Raw genomic sequence first — 18,608 nt, 5'->3', positions numbered from 1 at the left:
ATTCAGCCAACCCTATAGGCTGAGGAAGGCTGTTTCAGCTACAACATCAAAATTTGATGGCCTCTGATTATAACATAAGAGCTTGAAAATAAGGCTTGAAGAGCCAACAGCAGTAGCAGTATAATGTCTGGGAATCTCTGCTATATACCCGGGACCCTGGCCATGTAGGACTTTGTTATTAAGATTATTAAGACCCTCGATCAGTCCAAGTACAGTGGGGCAAAAAAGTATTTAGTCAGCCACCGATTGTGCAAGTTCCCCCACCTAAAATGATGACAGAGGTCAGTAATTTGCACCAGAGGTACACTTCAACTGTGAGAGACAGAATGTGAAAAAAAAAAAATCCATGAATCCACATGGTAGGATTTGTAAAGAATTTATTCGTAAATCAGGGTGGAAAATAAGTATTTGGTCAATAACAAAAATACAACTCAATACTTTGTAACATAACCTTTGTTGGCAATAACAGAGGTCAAACGTTTACTATAGGTCTTTACCAGGTTTGCACACACAGTAGCTGGTATTTTGGCCCATTCCTCCATGCAGATCTTCTCGAGAGCAGTGATGTTCTGGGGCTGTCGCCGAGCAACACGGACTTTCAACTCCCGCCACAGATTTTCTATGGGGTTGAGGTCTGGAGACTGGCTAGGCCACTCCAGGACTTTCAAATGCTTCTTACGGAGCCACTCCTTTGTTGCCCGGGCGGTGTGTTTTGGATCATTGTCATGTTGGAAGACCCAGCCTCGTTTCATCTTCAAAGTTCTCACTGATGGAAGGAGGTTTTGGCTCAAAATCTCACGATACATGGCCCCATTCATTCTGTCCTTAACACGGATCAGTCGTCCTGTCCCCTTGGCAGAAAAACAGCCCCATAGCATGATGTTTCCACCCCCATGCTTCACAGTAGGTATGGTGTTCTTGGGATGCAACTCAGTATTCTTCTTCCTCCAAACACGACGAGTTGAGTTTATACCAAAAAGTTCTACTTTGGTTTCATCTGACCACATGACATTCTCCCAATCCTCTGCTGTATCATCCATGTGCTCTCTGGCAAACTTCAGACGGGCCTGGACATGCACTGGCTTCAGCAGCGGAACACGTCTGGCACTGCGGGATTTGATTCCCTGCCGTTGTAGTGTGTTACTGATGGTGACCTTTGTTACTTTGGTCCCAGCTCTCTGCAGGTCATTCACCAGGTCCCCCTGTGTGGTTCTGGGATCTTTGCTCACCATTCTCATGATCATTTTGACCCCACGGGATGAGATCTTGCGTGGAGCCCCAGATCGAGGGAGATTATCAGTGGTCTTGTATGTCTTCCATTTTCTGATGATTGCTCCCACAGTTGATTTTTTCACACCAAGCTGCTTGCCTATTGTAGATTCACTCTTCCCAGTCTGGTGCAGGTCTACAATACTTTTCCTGGTGTCCTTCGAAAGCTCTTTGGTCTTGGCCATGGCGGAGTTTGGAGTCTGACTGTTTGAGGCTGTGGACAGGTGTCTTTTATACAGATGATGAGTTCAAACAGGTGCCATTCATACAGGTAACGAGTGGGGGACAGAAAAGCTTCTTACAGAAGACGTTACAGGTCTGTGAGAGCCAGAGATTTTCCTTGTTTGAGGTGACCAAATACTTATTTTCCACCCTGATTTACGAATAAATTCTTTACAAATCCTACCATGTGAATTCATGGATTTTTTTTTCACATTCTGTCTCTCACAGTTGAAGTGTACCTCTGGTGCAAATTACTGACCTCTGTCATCATTTTAAGTGGGGGAACTTGCACAATCGGTGGCTGACTAAATACTTTTTTGCCCCACTGTAACTGACGGGCCACAGCTTTCTCTCAAATGGAAGGGATGGAGACAGGACAAAGGTGACACCCTGGTTGTGTCTTTGCCGTGTAATTTGTATTTTACTGCGTGCATTCAGCCTTTATGCACTTCTTTCTATGGTGACATATAATCATTGATCCAAGGGAAAACATTGATGGCTCAAGGTAATCCAGATTTTAAAGGGGCTACACTATCAAGAAATGATCAACACAGATCATTAAATCATTCATGTAAATCACTGAAAACCCAGGTGTTCAAATGTAAAAATAGGAGAACAGAGCTGCTGAATTGTCATTAACAATGCCAGACTAAGTCTGCTATGGGAACACAAAATTAGTGAAGTTATATTTTGACAGTAAATCAGACGTACAAAGGTTGTTTAAGGACAGGCCACAAGTAGAAACATACTCCAGGGTGTGCTCACCAATAAGAACGGGACTATTAAGAATATTACAACCAGAGGAAAGATCTAAGAAAGAAGATGTGAAAGTTAAAGTCACCAACCATAATGAACTGCTCAAATGAAAGAACAACAGATGAAAACACATTTGAGAGTTTATTTAGGAATTCAGAAGGAAATTTAGGAGGATGATAGAAAACAAGGAGACTGGATTCTTACACAAAGTATTTTGAATGAATTGAAAAAAGAAGAAGCGAGAAGTAAATGGAACACAATTTAAGTTGTTCCTGTAAACCCTTCTGTTGAATGAAAAAATTAAGAAGGGAGTAGAAATTTGATGAAAATGTTACAGTCTCCTTCTGTGTGTTATAATTACAGAGTTTGGTTAACCTGATCAGATTTTGAGGTCAGTGACTTATCATTTTCTCTTAAATTGTGATCACTAAGTAATTTGGATAATAAGTACAACGTAGCATAAGATAGGTTACAGGGGGGTGATAGTGTTGTGGACATAGGATAGCAACACAGTGGACTTAGTTTGTGAGGCCTGCAGAGAAAGCTTGTTATGGAACGGCTGTGTGCAGGCAGGGAAAGGACCCAAAGTGCAGATGCTCGGAGACACAATGTAAACTCAAAACAGTTTTAATGCTGAACTCAAAAGGGTAACAAAACTGAGAATACACAATACTTAAATACACAGAGGAAGCAATCAGGGAATGGGTAACAGGAGGGAAACACCGCTGGGGCAAATCAGGCCTAACGAAACAGGAGAAGCAAAACCAGACACATTAACATAAGACAAGGACCTTCAAAACAGGAAACATAACACAGACTGAACATACAGACACAGACTCACAGGCAGGCACTACAACAGAGAGAACAGAGACGTGGGACCAGGACAGACGCTGACTGGACACGGGGATACAGCAGACAGGGGAGACAGCAACTAAGGATTACACAGAGACCTAAACCATAAGAAAGAACTCTAACAAAGAAACCAAAGACTAGAAAAGATAAATAATATAATAAACTCAAAAATCCTGGGTCAACGACCCAGGCATCCTAACAAAGCTGGCAGATAAAACAGAACTACTCATGGCTGAGAAGGGGAAGAAGGCTCCAGAGGCAGTCACGTGTAGCAAAATGGACAATATACAGCATGTCAACTGCTAGAAATGAGCCAACTAACCAGTTGGGCTGGTTTTCATCTGTCCTAAAAAGGGAACAACAGATTAAAATTGCCAATAAAACCTATGTTTATTCTGAAGCCAGGTGTTGAGGCTGAGGAGCCTGCTAAAATGCCCCACACTGTTTTAAGAGGTTAAAAAGCTCTTCACAGTCAGCTCAGACTGCAGACAAGCTTACCCTGATCCTCATTTCCCTAAGGTGTTAGGTTACTGTGAGGCAGGGAAGGAAGGACAGGGTGTGGTGGAAGGGAGTAACCTTGAAAGGGACAAATCCATGACAACCATGACATCATCTATGCATGTTTCTGTGTTGCCTTCTTAAAGAGATGTAGGGAATTTGGCTTGTTTGTCCAGCGTGATGGAACATTTAGGACCATTCACTTCTCAGTGCAGGTTATTTTTTGTCCTGGCAAACAGAATTTACCTGTGTACAGTAGATCTGCCTCATGCTTAGATTTACATGTTGCTCCGAGTCAGGAAATCTTAGTGGTTGAATAGTAGAATATATAGTTTCTTACTTCGACTGTGCCAGTCAGAGTGTGGAGTGTTTGTTGCAGTTTGACACAAACTGAATCTTAAATATGTACAATTTAAGATTCAAAAAGTTACCTTAGTATCAGACTTAGACTCAGTTTACAATACACAAATGCAGCTTTCATTTCTGAAATGTGGTGGTTGCTGCACTGCCTTCAGCGTTGGCATTTGAAAACATCATGTCAATTCTCCCAGCTGGAGCAAGCCCTCACTGAGGAAGTGAGGGCTTCCTCAGTGACACCAGGATATACATGGTGTCACAAACACGCATGTTTGTGGTCAGAATTGCAACATGGTGAGTGTATTGTGTGAGTTTTTTCTGTTGTGTTCGTATCATTCACACTAGTTAACTTCAAGCGACATGATGAGCAGGTTTTGCTTAATCCTCTTTTAGGGTGTGTATTCAGCCACAGTGAAACATCATTCCTATTCTGAGAAAGCTTATCCACTGCTGATATTTTTCTATGAATCTGATGTTTAATTTAGCTCTGGCCATTTGTTTGTCCATGGGTTTGTCATCACAGTAAACCCTCCCCTTATTATTAGGGCACCTGAAGTAGGCACTCCTCCTATTCCTGCTCTCATTTGACAGAACAAGGACAACTACAGGACAACTTCTACATAAGAAGAGTTGAACCTCAGGGGCTAAGATAACTTCTCCTGATATCTTGCTCTCTGCCTTCTTCGGCACCTTCTTCTTTGTCTTCAAATTACAAATCCTACAGGCCATGTCCAACCAGTCCTTCCAAAACCAACATGAAGAGGCCTACGCCTCCCTGATGAGAGGCCTGAAGGAGCTGGACCTACAGGGATCCTATGTTCCCACTGACCTGTTGCTGATCGGAGACCATGCTTTTCCTTTAGCAATGAACAGCCGAGGTCAGGTGCTGATGGCTGCCTCTCTGTACGGCAGTGGAAGGATTGTGGTCCTGGGTCATGAGGGCTACTTGACAGCCTTTCCTGCTCTGGTAGAAAATGCTCTGACCTGGCTGAGAGGTGATGGATCTGATAACCTCTCTGTAAGGGTGCACAGAAATGTCAGTGCAGTTGCTAATAACCTTCAAAAATCCAGCTTCCAAGTAGAAGTTGTGGGAGCTTTCAGTGACAACCTGGGAGTTGGTGTTTATGTGACCGATGCCTACAGTGTGGGCTCAGACTCAATGGAGCTGGTGACGTTTCTGAAAGCTGGAGGAGGGGTGCTGATAGCTGGACAAGCGTGGAGTTGGGCTGCAGATCACCCCAAAGAGAACGCACTGCATCAGTTTGATGGGAATAAAGTGTCGGGAGTGGCAGGAATCTACTTTTCTAAGAACTGTGGTGAGGCGGAGAACTTGCCTGTCTACCCTCAGATCCCGTCCTCCTGGATGTCTGTGGTGTGAGTGATTCTGTTGGTTCTGCTTTACTGCACATAAACAAAGATTACAATTTTATCAAAAGTAAACAGCTTATCTGTCACTGAAGCAAACAGATTTTTTTTTCTGTTAGTTGTTAAATATATTTTATTCTATATCCATTTACCCATTTCTAGAGTGTAAAAAATTAAAATGCAAACAAAATACATTCCATAGACTGTCTTTCCTTCTTAAAATGTCTTTCCCCTTTTATTCTTCCCTCTTTCAAATGCAGCATAGGTAAGGATTTTGAGGATGACTTAGAGTTCTTACTCCAGGGAATTTCAGAGTTCGAGCTCCCGCAGGGGTCAACTGCTTCTGAGGTTCTAGTCCATGGACCGCTAGCTTTTCCCATCGGTACTACACATGATGGACGGGCATTCCTCGCAGGAGCCTATTATGGACAGGGACGAGTCATTTTGATTTCACATGAAGGATTTCTGGGACTTGAGGTAAAGTTGACACCTTGAACTAGAATTTAAATTAAAGCTTTTTTCATGAACATATAACAGGAATTTGCTCCTATTGTACACGAATGCACTATTTTATAGATAGCATGTTTCAGCTTAGACAGTAAATATGCTTCCTTTCAACATTTATTTCGGTGTACATTACATTTGTCTACATTAGCAGTTCCCTACGGATTACCCTAGTGTTTGGAAGTAAAAAATAAATTTACATTTAAAAAATGTAAATATAGTTACCTTTAAGTAAAACATTTCAAATGCCCTAAAATTCACATATCCTGATAGGGTTAGGAGTTAACAGGAAGTAGTTCTCAAAGAGTTAAATATTTCTGCTAATCTCCCAAACCTTTTATATATCAGATAATCTGGAGCGATCGTGGCTCAAAGAGTTGGCAGTCTGTCTTGTAACCGGAAGGCTGCCGGTTCGAGCCCCGGCTCGGACAGTCTCGGTCGTTGTGTCCTTGGGCAAGACACTTCACCTACTGGTGATGGCCAGAGGGGCCGATGGTGCGATATGGCAGCCTCGCTTCTGTCTGCTACAACTGTAGCTTGCCTCCACCAGTGTGAATGTGAGAGTAAATGAATAGTGGAATTGTAAACTTGCAAAGATTATTAAACACATGACTGTATTGTTGCTGCTTTTCTTCTATTCTTTTAGAGTATGGCTCCAATTTGGAAAAATGCCATTCACTGGTTGGATGAAGGCCGCAGAGGGGTTGTTGGTGTAATGATGGATCCTGCACTCAAAGTTCTCAGTGATTCAGGGCTGAAGTGTGAGAAGACAAACTTCAGGAAAGACCTCAGTGTGTTTGTGTGTACAGCATATATCACTGAGCATTTGGAGGAAATCCAAAACTTTGTGGCAGAGGGAGGAGGCCTGCTGATTGGAGGACATGCCTGGTGGTGGGCTCATTCAAATGCTGGGAAAAATGTGCTAACGGAATTCTCAGGTATGAAAATGCACGACAAGAGTGATATATAAAGTTATAAAGATATATAAAGTTAAGGATCTGGTTGCTCCTGGCCCAGATAATATGACTTATAACTTCTTGACTTTAATTAGCATTCTTTCGAGTAAGGAGAGTGTATTGCCTCTAGGCTGAGTCTGCCAAGTATGTCAGAAAAGCAGGACCTAACGCAGGACTCGCAGACAGGGAATTTGGTTACAGTGTAAAATAATGCAGTCCAAAGCAGTTCCAATAAATGTGATCTCCTCAGCAATGACTTCCCAGCTTCCAGTACAGAGAATTCCAGAGCCCCGCCCTGGAGCAAGGCCCGGGAAGGGTGCCTGAAGGCAAGCATCTGGCAGCTAGGCCTTAGTCCATGTAGCCTTGCCAGACAGAGCCCAGAAAAGGGACATCGGCCCATTGTCCTGTAGACTCACAACCAGCAGGAGATGCTGTAGGGGTCGGGTGCAATGTGTGTTGGGCAGTGGCCAGGAGTGGATGCCCTGGTGGACTGATCCCCCACTACCTAAACTAGTGATTGGGGCATGGAATGTCACCTCTCTGGTGGGGAAGGAGCCTGAGTTAGTGCATGAGGTTGAGATGTACTGGCTAGATATAGTCGGGCTCACCTCAAAGCATGGCTTGGGCTCTGGAAGCAGACCCCTGGAGAAGGGCTGGACTCTGTCTCAGTCTGGAGTTGCCCTTGGTGAGACGCAGTGGGCTGGGGTGGGTATCTGTATCCCCTTGGCTTGCTGCCTGTACGTTGGTGTTTCTCCTGGTGGAAAAGAAGGTTTGTTCCCTGTGCTTTTGGGTCGGGGAATGTCAATGATCGATTTTATAATTATATCACCAGACCTGTGGCCATATGTTCTGGACACTCGGGTGAAAAGAGGAGTCGAGCTGTCAACTGATCACCACCTGGTGGTGAGTTTTCCTGCACTAGAGAAGGTTGCTGAAAGCTTAATCCTGATTTGTCTTTGGCCTTTGATGTGTTGTACCAACTGACCTTTGTCCATCAACTTTGAAACTTCTTCTACAATGGAGGATGGTAAGAATGTTCTAAATTCCTTCAGGGTCTGGCTGATCTTGTTTCGGAGTGCATCTATGGTGAAATGGACCCATCCTATCCTTTTACTCAGGAGCTGTTTCTGTGCTTCCCATAAGATCTTTTCAGGTCCATGTCCTTGAGTGTAGAACGAAGGCACAAACTCCTGGGAACCAGTGTGAGATTCAGTCTGTCTGCGTCTCAGGTTAAAGTGGAGGTCGTTCCTATAGTCCCCTAGTTTCCCCAAATCCCTTACATAGACCAACCTATGTACCAAGTGAACTCACACTACTCACATCTTGTCCTATCTGACCTAAAATGGTTACATGATGTAGTTAGGCAAGGCTTTACAGTGGTTTCACCCTTAACGACTAGTGATGGTAAGGAGGTAAGGACCCATGCCTTTTTTCACACCTTGGCTCATTTAATGACTCACATAATCAACAGTGGGTCAGCAACCTTTACTTCCACCTCCAAAGCAGAAAACCCCCACTAGAGGTTAAGTACCTGGGACTCTCCAACTGTAGTTTTTAGAACTGAAAATGCATCATGATAAGAGCTAAAACATCTCCACAAACTTAAATAAAATCCAGTTGCCTTTATTTTTTTAAAGCTCTGGATGATAGAAAGCTACACACACATATCGCTGTGCTGTTTCCCAGGAAATCAGACATGAAAATGAGGAATTGAGGAATAAGAGCTCTGTTTTGCACTCGAGGGTTGTCAATACTTACCCCTGAGTGCTGGTCAGGATACAAGACTGAGATTTCCTTCCTTTTAGGACATTTATTGCTGGCTGGTAATCATGTAGGTGTATGTGGGCCAATAAGTCACCAAAGTAACATTACAGTGGTGTCAGTTCAAAATACCACTCACTCTGCTGACATACTTTATCTTTCAAGCTCGGTTCCTCTAATCTCTCTACTAAGAGATTAAGTATTCTGCACAGTATCTTTAGTGCTTCCTGGACTGTACACTTCTTGATAGAGATCTCGGATGTTGGTCTTGGAATCTGCTGGAGTCACTCGCACAGTTTACGGGTGACTGCCCTGGGGAAATGATACTACTACTACTACTACTACTGATACTACTACTACTACTACTACTGATACTACTACTACTACTAATTATTATTATTATTGACCCAGCATTGTTTCCAGAAGTCCTGCAAGGCTAAAAAGCTTATTCACGGCCAGAATGGACCATGCATTTTTCCTCTTGAAACTGACAGTTGGAGTCTTCTCTTGTCCAACAAATTATGGACCTAACTGTATGTGGTATACATGAGTCACTAAATGTGAAAAAATATTTTTGGGCTTGTTTTCAAACTCAAAATTTCTGGTAGTGTTTTTATAGTTTGCCTGTATCATTTAAATCATTTTACACTACAAGCCATGATTGCTCATAAAAACATCACAAAGCTCTTTTATTATATACATACAGAGCTCTAATAGCCTACAGTGATGATAAGGTGGCACATCTTGGGCAAAAAAAAACAACCTTCTGCAGTTTAATGAAAAAACCAAAGTCATTACACTTCCAACAGTAAACGAGAGTATTTTAAGTCAGATTTGCTTTAATATCTTCCAGGGAACAAGATCCTGAACCAAATGGGATTGAGCCTGTTGGGAGCAACAATCGGAGGAGGATCATACAAAGCCCCTGTACCCAGCCAGGCTATTAAAGACAGCTACCACTTCCGCCACCTTCTAAACCGCTTCGCTGCCCATGTGACTACAGGTGAAGAACTTAGCCAGCATGAGGAGAGATATCTGAAAAAGCTGGGCAACGACTGCAACGTCTACTTGCAGATGAAAGCCCATGACTCCTCCCACTACAGACAAGTTTTGGCCACACTCACGGATATATTAATAACATCAGGCCTGCCAGAAGTGAGTAGACAACATAATATGATCATCTTAAAAAAAAATTCCAAAAGAATGAAACAGTGCTGTTGACTTCTCACAGCTATAAGTGATCAATGACTGACAGCTGCCCAATCTATGAATGTTTGGTTTTGGTAGTTTTTTTTTTTTTTGGCTGCAGATGCTGTGATAATGTGCGAAAGATAATTTTTATAACATTCACTATTCATTTTCAAGGTGAGTGACAGCTGCCCTGTAAAGAGTCCCAAAGACCACCTCCTCCTCGCTGTGGGTACCCAGGTATATAAGGTTTCCTCAGACCCTGACGCTCTCCTGCCCTACCTCATTAAGGACAACCCAATGATGCCTGTTGTCTATAACCACCGGATCAAGGTTGATGTCAATACAGCAGGTCAGATCTCTCCGCTGTGTTATGTGAACTGGTTATAAGTTTACAATTTACAATATGTGTACAGTGGTTATTGTTTTGCTAACACATTTGAATCACATAGCAATGTTAACCATGATGCAGCAATGTTTGTTACTTAATGTTACACAGTTTTAATCTGTGAACCTCACTGTAGACACTGAAAACTGTGAAATACAGTTTTTAAAATACTGATTTTATACCTGCAAATGTCCCTGACTGTGTTGTTTTATTTTTTAAACATAATTGTGTTTCAGATGGGGAAGAGTGGATCAGCACAGGTCTCTACCTCTCTCCTGGTATGAAGACCTACATCGCTATACCACCTCAGATCGTCAACAAGGATTGGAAGGTACAGCATATGAAGTCAATTGATTTTAATTTCAGTGATAATGCTGACCCCATGTAAGTCTCTGTCCTCAGGAGGCATCTAATCGGGATGCCTCCTAAAGGTTGGGGTCCACAATATTTTATTCTCATTATTTATTTTAAATATGCATTTTCTAGCCTGATGTGATACTTTGAAGATTATAGACCATCATAAGTATAAGCTGAGATTCCAGTCAAGCCCACTAGACTGCCCCCAGCAGTATAATGATATGGCATGCCTCAGCCTTCAATATCAATCCACCTATATCTAATGGGTGGGTGACATCACCCACTGGTTTTAAAGCTTAAAGCCTCAACTTCAGTACTCTGGCTACAATCATGTTGGGTTTTTTTTTTTAATTGCAAATGACCATATTGGGATGAGACAGAGTCAAGTTACCCAATTTAACAAGGTCACGCAGATACAAAAACATAACTGCAGTTATAATTACTTTAAAAATGTAAAAAAAAATTTGGTAGAAAGATCAGATTTGGCAGGGAGATTCCTATCAGGCAATGCGGCAATGGTCCAAAATCTAAGGCTTAAAAAAGAGAGAGACTGCAGTTTCTGGCACCTATTCAGTTAACTAACACATGCTAATAATGCATTTTCCTTTTCTTCTGCAGATTCAGATAGGATGTCAAACTGACTCACTGCATCATAATGACGAGCTGAAGAGACCACCATCTGTCCATGAGCGATTTCCTGTCACTGCACAGATGATACAGGTTTGGAACCTGTGGGGAGGACTCATTTACCTGGTGGCCCCACCCAAAACACAAGTGAAGGGGTTGGAGGTCATAGTGCAGATGGCTGTACCTGCTCCATATTACAAGTCTGGTGAGTCTGTGGTGGATAGAACTGTAATATGTGTTTATCCAAGTAACAGTGAAACAGGGTTTCTTAACTGTTAATCAAAGCTACTAACTGAACAATAATTGTGTACGTCATAATGTATAATGTACTGTATAAAATGAAAAGACTGTGATTTATATCATGAGCATTAATTTCCTGTGGACCATTGTTATCTATGAAACCTCATCATTATAAAGTCGTTATTTGTCTCTGTAGATCTTGATGTGACACAAGTTTGTAATTTATCTAGTATGGGACATTAGCTAACTTTAAGTTAAAGCTAGCTAACCCCTAGTCCTTTTTTATACAGGGAGTGCAGAATTATTAGGCAAGTTGTATTTTTGAGGAATAATTTTATTATTGAACAACAACCATGTTCTCAATGAACCCAAAAAACTCATTAATATCAAAGCTGAATGTTTTTGGAAGTAGTTTTTAGTTTGTTTTTAGTTTTAGCTATTTTAGGGGGATATCTGTGTGTGCAGGTGACTATTACTGTGCACAATTATTAGGCAATTAACAAAAAACAAATATATACCCATTTCAATTATTTATTTTTACCAGTGAAACCAATATAACATCTCCACATTCACAAATATACATTTCTGACATTCAAAAACAAAACAAAAACAAATCAGCGACCAATATAGCCACCTTTCTTTGCAAGGACACTCAAAAGCCTGCCATCCATGGATTCTGTCAGTGTTTTGATCTGTTCACCATCAACATTGCGTGCAGCAGCAACCACAGCCTCCCAGACACTGTTCAGAGAGGTGTACTGTTTTCCCTCCTTGTAAATCTCACATTTGATGATGGACCACAGGTTCTCAATGGGGTTCAGATCAGGTGAACAAGGTGGCCATGTCATTAGTTTTTCTTCTTTTATACCCTTTCTTGCCAGCCACGCTGTGGAGTACTTGGACGCGTGTGATGGAGCATTGTCCTGCATGGAAATCATGTTTTTCTTGAAGGATGCAGACTTCTTCCTGTACCACTGCTTGAAGAAGGTGTCTTCCAGAAACTGGCAGTAGGACTGGGAGTTGAGCTTGACTCCATCCTCAACCCGAAAAGGCCTCACAAGCTCATCTTTGATGATACCAGCCCAAACCAGTACTCCACCTCCACCTTGCTGGTGTCTGAGTCGGAGCTCTCTGCCCTTTACCAATCCAGCCACGGGCCCATCCATCTGGCCCATCAAGACTCACTCTCATTTCATCAGTCCATAAAACCTTAGAAAAATCAGTCTCGAGATATTTCTTGGCCCAGTCTTGACGTTTCAGCTTGTGTGTCTTGTTCAGTGGTGGTCGTCTTTCAGCCTTTCTTACCTTGGCCATGTCTCTGAGTATTGCACACCTTGTGCTTTTGGGCACTCCAGTGATGTTGCAGCTCTGAAATATGGCCAAACTGGTGGCAAGTGGCATCTTGGCAGCTGCACACTTGACTTTTCTCAGTTCATGGGCAGTTATTTTGCGCCTTGGTTTTTCCACACGCTTCTTGCGACCCTGTTGACTATTTTGAATGAAACGCTTGATTGTTCGATGATCACGCTTCAGAAGCTTTGCAATTTTGAGACTGCTGCATCCCTCTGCAAGATATCTCACTATTTTTGACTTTTCTGAGCCTGTCAAGTCCTTCTTTTGACCCATTTTGCCAAAGGAAAGGACGTTGCCTAATAATTATGCACACCTGATATAGGGTGTTGATGTCATTAGACCACACCCCTTCTCATTACAGAGATGCACATCACCTAATATGCTTAATTGGTAGTAGGCTTTCGAGCCTATACAGCTTGGAGTAAGACAACATGCATGAAGAGGATGATGTGGACAAAATACTCATTTGCCTAATAATTCTGCACTCCCTGTATATGTTATAGCCTGAAGCATTTTAGTAGATCCACTCCTCTCTTTGCTCTTTTCAGGTGTGACAACTGCAGCTCAGTGGTTAATGCTGCGCACGGCTCCTTCACCCTGGGCAGAGTTGGAGTTTGAAAACATTATTCTCACCATACCAGCAGATGTTGTTCGGGATCTGGAGCGCCCAGATGAGCTGGCTGCTCTGTGGGATGAAATGATGAGGGCCATTGCAGATCTGGCTGCCAAACCACACAAATTTCCCCGCAAGGAGCGCTTTGTGGCAGATGTGCAGATTTCTCACGGTAAGTGCATTGTGCCTCATGTTGTACAGTACACACATTGCACTTATTTGCTTGTTCTTAGAGACTCCCAAGAACATAAGGCCTGACCAAAAAAACGCTGGGTGACTGACTGGTTACATGTGGACCAGTCTTTGGACCAGCTGGCACTCCTAACACTCAGGAGTGTTAGCTCCTAACACAGCTAACACTCCTTTGAAGGAATTAATTGTTTTAATTGAGTAATTCATTCTTATTTGCTTGGGATGGAGTCACTGGGAACAGGAAGCCAGACTCAGAAGAAGAAAACAGTAACCAACCAAGAAATCAGTGTGGACTCTCCTGAAAGCTCAAGTTGAATACCTGCCATCCCAAGTCTGCTCCCTCTGCTTCAACCCCTCATGTCAGACATCTTGCAGCCCATTTGGTGTACTTCCTTTCCTTCCAAAGCCAATTACTGCTTCACTCATCAGCTTCTGATAGTGATGGCTTGAATCCACATTTTCTTCTCGGGGACCCGATTGTTGTCCTCTGCAACCCACCTCTACATGAAATACCTAGGTACACCTTGTTCTGCATCGGCTGCTATGTCTTGTGATCGGAACCTCACAGAGTGTTGAAAGCCACAACAAATGGGAGAGTAATACGAACTGCCAACACCGTATTTTTTGAATTTGCGAGAGTAGCAGGTTCTATCTATGACAACAAGGCGTTTCTTCCTCAGTTAGTCAATATGGTCTGAGTCTTTAAACCTCCCATTCTATCACTGCCCTGAATGTTTGACTGATTGCTCTGCCAGCACTGGAGTGGATATTACATGGATAGCCTGCAAAAGATAAGCTCCAAGATTTGCTGGGCTTCAATTTCATGTCACCCATGTAGGTGTGAATAGGAGGCAGCTGCTGTCCAGCCTGTAGATGCTCTGCTCCAACAACCCACTTGAAAGCTCAGATGAGCTGTGGTGAAGGTTGCTGGGGAGTTCGGGCATTCTGCCACTATTCACACTTGGTAAATGGACTGGTTCTTATATAGCGCTTTTCTACTCTTTCTGACCACTCAAAGCGCTTTATACAACTAATTCATTCACCCAATCACACCCATTCACACAAGCACTTTTTTTTCTGAACTCTTAAGTGCTAAGTAGCTACCATTCACACTCTGATGAATGCATCGGAGAGCAACATGGGGTTAGTATCTCGCCCAAGGATATTTGGCATGCAGACAGGAGCAGCCTGGGATCAAACCACCAACCTTCTGGTTAGTAGCTGACCTGCTCTGCCACCTGAGCTACAGTCACCCTTTCAGTGATCAACTATAGAGTAATGATGATTTTGTTTGGTTCTTTGCTCAGATAGATACAATGGCATTCTCTCTCTCTCTTTTTTTTTTTGTCTATCAATGCTGTAAAATCTGAAAGAATTATCACTATACCACTGTTTATTGCTCTTTTTCTGTTCAGGCTGGATGCATGCAGGTTATCCAATCATGGCACACAAAATGACAGCTCATGAACTGGTCGGCGTCAAAAAAGGTAATCCAATGTGGGGCCCCATCCATGAACTGGGACACAATCAACAGAGAGCTTGCTGGGAGTTCCCACCAAACACCACAGAGTGTACATGCAACCTGTGGTCAGTGTATGTGAATGAAGAGGTGCTGGGCGTCGACAGGGAGAAGGTGGAGTAAATGACAAAGACAAATGGCCAGAAACATCTTATATTGTTACGCTTTTTATGATAACTTCTTTGATGTTATATGATGACAAACCACTTAACTATGTTTTAGAGTACAATATTTTACAATCATCTCATCCCATGTTGTTTAATGCAGACTGAAGGAGCCATGACTTCAGCACACCGACAAAGTCGAATAAATGACTAAAAGTAAAATATTTTACAATCATCTCATTCCATGTTTTTAATGCAGGCTCATGGAGCTATGACTGCAGAAAATCGACAAAGTCGAGCCAAGGATTACGTCGCGGGAGACAGGACACCTGAGAGCTGGAGCATGTGGGTGGCTCTGGAAACATATATGCAGGTGAGAGAATTCTGCTCTGTAGAGAAACTGTCCTTTGTCCACACTGGAGTGACCTGCTTCCATAGGAAAAAAAATGATTGCATATAAAACTGAAAGCAGAGTGTGAAACAAGGAGAGTTCAAGAAATGTTTTCCATTAAGTCACTTTTAAGAAAGTGTGGAGACATAATTATAAACAGTATCTTAACAGTCAGTCCTTTGTCCACACTGGAGTGCACATACAGTGGGGCAAAAAAGTATTTAGTCAGCCACCGATTGTGCAAGTTCCCCCACTTAAAATGATGACAGAGGTCAGTAATTTGCACCAGAGGTACACTTCAACTGTGAGAGACAGAATGTGAAAAAAAAATCCATGAATCCACATGGTAGGATTTGTAAAGAATTTATTCGTAAATCAGGGTGGAAAATAAGTATTTGGTCAATAACAAAAATACAACTCAATACTTTGTAACATAACCTTTGTTGGCAATAACAGAGGTCAAACGTTTACTATAGGTCTTTACCAGGTTTGCACACACAGTAGCTGGTATTTTGGCCCATTCCTCCATGCAGATCTTCTCGAGAGCAGTGATGTTTTGGGGCTGCTGCCGAGCAACACGGACTTTCAACTCCCACCACAGATTTTCTATGGGGTTGAGGTCTGGAGACTGGCTAGGCCACTCCAGGACTTTCAAATGCTTCTTACGGAGCCACTCCTTTGTTGCCCGGGCGGTGTGTTTTGGATCATTGTCATGTTGGAAGACCCAGCCTCGTTTCATCTTCAAAGTTCTCACTGATGGAAGGAGGTTTTGGCTCAAAATCTCACGATACATGGCCCCATTCATTCTGTCCTTAACACGGATCAGTCGTCCTGTCCCCTTGGCAGAAAAACAGCCCCATAGCATGATGTTTCCACCCCCATGCTTCACAGTAGGTATGGTGTTCTTGGGATGCAACTCAGTATTCTTCTTCCTCCAAACACGACGAGTTGAGTTTATACCAAAAAGTTCTACTTTGGTTTCATCTGACCACATGACATTCTCCCAATCCTCTGCTGTATCATCCATGTGCTCTCTGGCAAACTTCAGACGGGCCTGGACATGCACTGGCTTCAGCAGCGGAACACGTCTGGCACTGCAGGATTTGATTCCCTGCCGTTGTAGTGTGTTACTGATGGTGACCTTTGTTACTTTGGTCCCAGCTCTCTGCAGGTCATTCACCAGGTCCCCCCGTGTGGTTCTGGGATCTTTGCTCACCGTTCTCATGATCATTTTGACCCCACGGGATGAGATCTTGCGTGGAGCCCCAGATCGAGGGAGATTATCAGTGGTCTTGTATGTCTTCCATTTTCTGATGATTGCTCCCACAGTTGATTTTTTCACACCAAGCTGCTTGCCTATTGTAGATTCACTCTTCCCAGTCTGGTGCAGGTCTACAATACTTTTCCTGGTGTCCTTCGAAAGCTCTTTGGTCTTGGCCATGGCGGAGTTTGGAGTCTGACTGTTTGAGGCTGTGGACAGGTGTCTTTTATACAGATGATGAGTTCAAACAGGTGCCATTCATACAGGTAACGAGTGGGGGACAGAAAAGCTTCTTACAGAAGACGTTACAGGTCTGTGAGAGCCAGAGATTTTCCTTGTTTGAGGTGACCAAATACTTATTTTCCACCCTGATTTACGAATAAATTCTTTACAAATCCTACCATGTGAATTCATGGATTTTTTTTTCACATTCTGTCTCTCACAGTTGAAGTGTACCTCTGGTGCAAATTACTGACCTCTGTCATCATTTTAAGTGGGGGAACTTGCACAATCGGTGGCTGACTAAATACTTTTTTGCCCCACTGTAACACGATTACCAGCATTATGATTTTTGTCTCCTCATCTGCAGCTCCAGGAAAGGTTTGGCTGGGATGCCTTTAAGAAGGTGTTTGCTGCGTATCACCACATAAAGGACTTCCCCAAGGACAACAAAGGAAAGATGAACCTGTATGCTGAGACTTTCTCCCAGACTGTGGGGATGGACCTGACTGGCTTCTTTAAGGCCTGGGGCTGGCCAATAGAAACAGCCACTGAGGAGAAGCTGTCCCAGCTGCCTCCCTGGAACAATCACCCCATGACCCAGTATCAATAAACCTCAGACCACTGAAGGGTGGTTTTAACCAATATCTTAGCTTGAAGTGAATGATGGGCAACACAGTGAATTGATTTGGTGTCTGGTGTTTTGTTTTAACAACATTTAGAGTATCTGAATAGAAAAAAAGAAATGATGTACTGAGGTTGCAGGGTTTGAATTCAGTATTGCAACTGGTTTGTGATTCTCATGTTCCCGAGGGGAAGTACATTAGGCTTCCACTTACTGCCAGGTAGACTAGACTTTTGATGGTATAAGGAGTGGCATCTTTGCTTTTATTTCATAGTTGATGTGAAGATACAAGCAGGAAATATGACTTGTTATACATGTTCTGGGCTGAAATCATACCAAGGCATTGCACTACTATAGCATACATTTCAATCATTTGTTCTCTATAAAGAAATACAATGCATTATGCATTATGTTTCTGTTTTGCTCTTGGTTTCTGTTTGCCAACCTGTTTCGGTTTCTTTTACTTGCACTGCAACCCTTTCCTTATGTAAAATGAATTTTTATAAAGAAATTAATATTCAAAAGAATACAAGGGACTTTCTACAGGTTTATACTGTAAGAGTGTGGATGTGGAAGATGTGTATTTTCTTTGTGTGAGTAAGTAAACTGCATCTTTCATTTGATCTGCTGTTGCACATTTGAATTATGCTGGTTCATAATACAGAGGTCAGACTTTATTTAAGCAAACCTTTGTCTTTACTTTCACACTGATATTTGTTTGCTCACAACTGAAACACCAATAAACGTGAATTATACCTCTCAGACACTTCCTTTTTCATTCAGCTCTGAAAAGAAACTTTAGAGCTCACGTTTTTTTCTGTGCTGTAGAAGATTATCTGTTGAAGACAAATGCAGGTATCAATAGGTGTGTGTGAGTGGGTGGGAAGATCAGTAGAACAGATGCATGTGAGAGTCGGGTGACAGGTCAAGAAAGAAAGGCTGAGGACATCTACAGGTGATATGGAGAGCTGCATGAAGGGGAAACTGAATG

General features: G+C 42.6%; 1 protein-coding gene across 1 annotated transcript; it reads left to right on the top strand.

Annotated features, from left to right (window-relative positions):
• The first annotated feature begins 4,681 nt into the window (after nucleotides 1-4,681).
• LOC146618386 (TRPM8 channel-associated factor homolog) lies at nucleotides 4,682-17,605 on the top strand. Its single transcript, XM_085371501.1, has 11 exons — nucleotides 4,682-5,328; nucleotides 5,580-5,796; nucleotides 6,470-6,761; nucleotides 9,394-9,695; nucleotides 9,906-10,080; nucleotides 10,353-10,447; nucleotides 11,092-11,305; nucleotides 13,242-13,478; nucleotides 14,914-15,131; nucleotides 15,381-15,494; nucleotides 17,363-17,605. Exons 1-11 carry the CDS (start codon nucleotides 4,682-4,684, stop codon nucleotides 17,603-17,605), a joined length of 2,754 nt encoding a protein of 917 aa, XP_085227627.1.
• Nucleotides 17,606-18,608: the final 1,003 nt, after the last annotated feature.

This window comes from Diplotaxodon limnothrissa, linkage group LG14 (genome assembly GCF_057381915.1).
Source record: "Diplotaxodon limnothrissa isolate DT_005_m linkage group LG14, D_limnothrissa_male_GT1.1, whole genome shotgun sequence".
Lineage (NCBI taxonomy): Eukaryota > Metazoa > Chordata > Actinopteri > Cichliformes > Cichlidae > Diplotaxodon > Diplotaxodon limnothrissa.
The sequence above is the reverse complement of the archived record's forward strand: the minus strand, read 5'-3'. Positions and strand labels throughout refer to the sequence as shown.

Coding starts and splice junctions, on each gene's coding strand:
- LOC146618386 (XM_085371501.1), top strand. CDS start 4,682: ATGTCCAACCAGTCCTTCCAAAACCAACATGAAGAGGCCTACGCCTCC. Junction 9,696..9,905: donor TAACATCAGGCCTGCCAGAA/GTGAGTAGACAA, acceptor TTCATTTTCAAG/GTGAGTGACAGCTGCCCTGT. Junction 10,448..11,091: donor TCGTCAACAAGGATTGGAAG/GTACAGCATATG, acceptor TTTCTTCTGCAG/ATTCAGATAGGATGTCAAAC.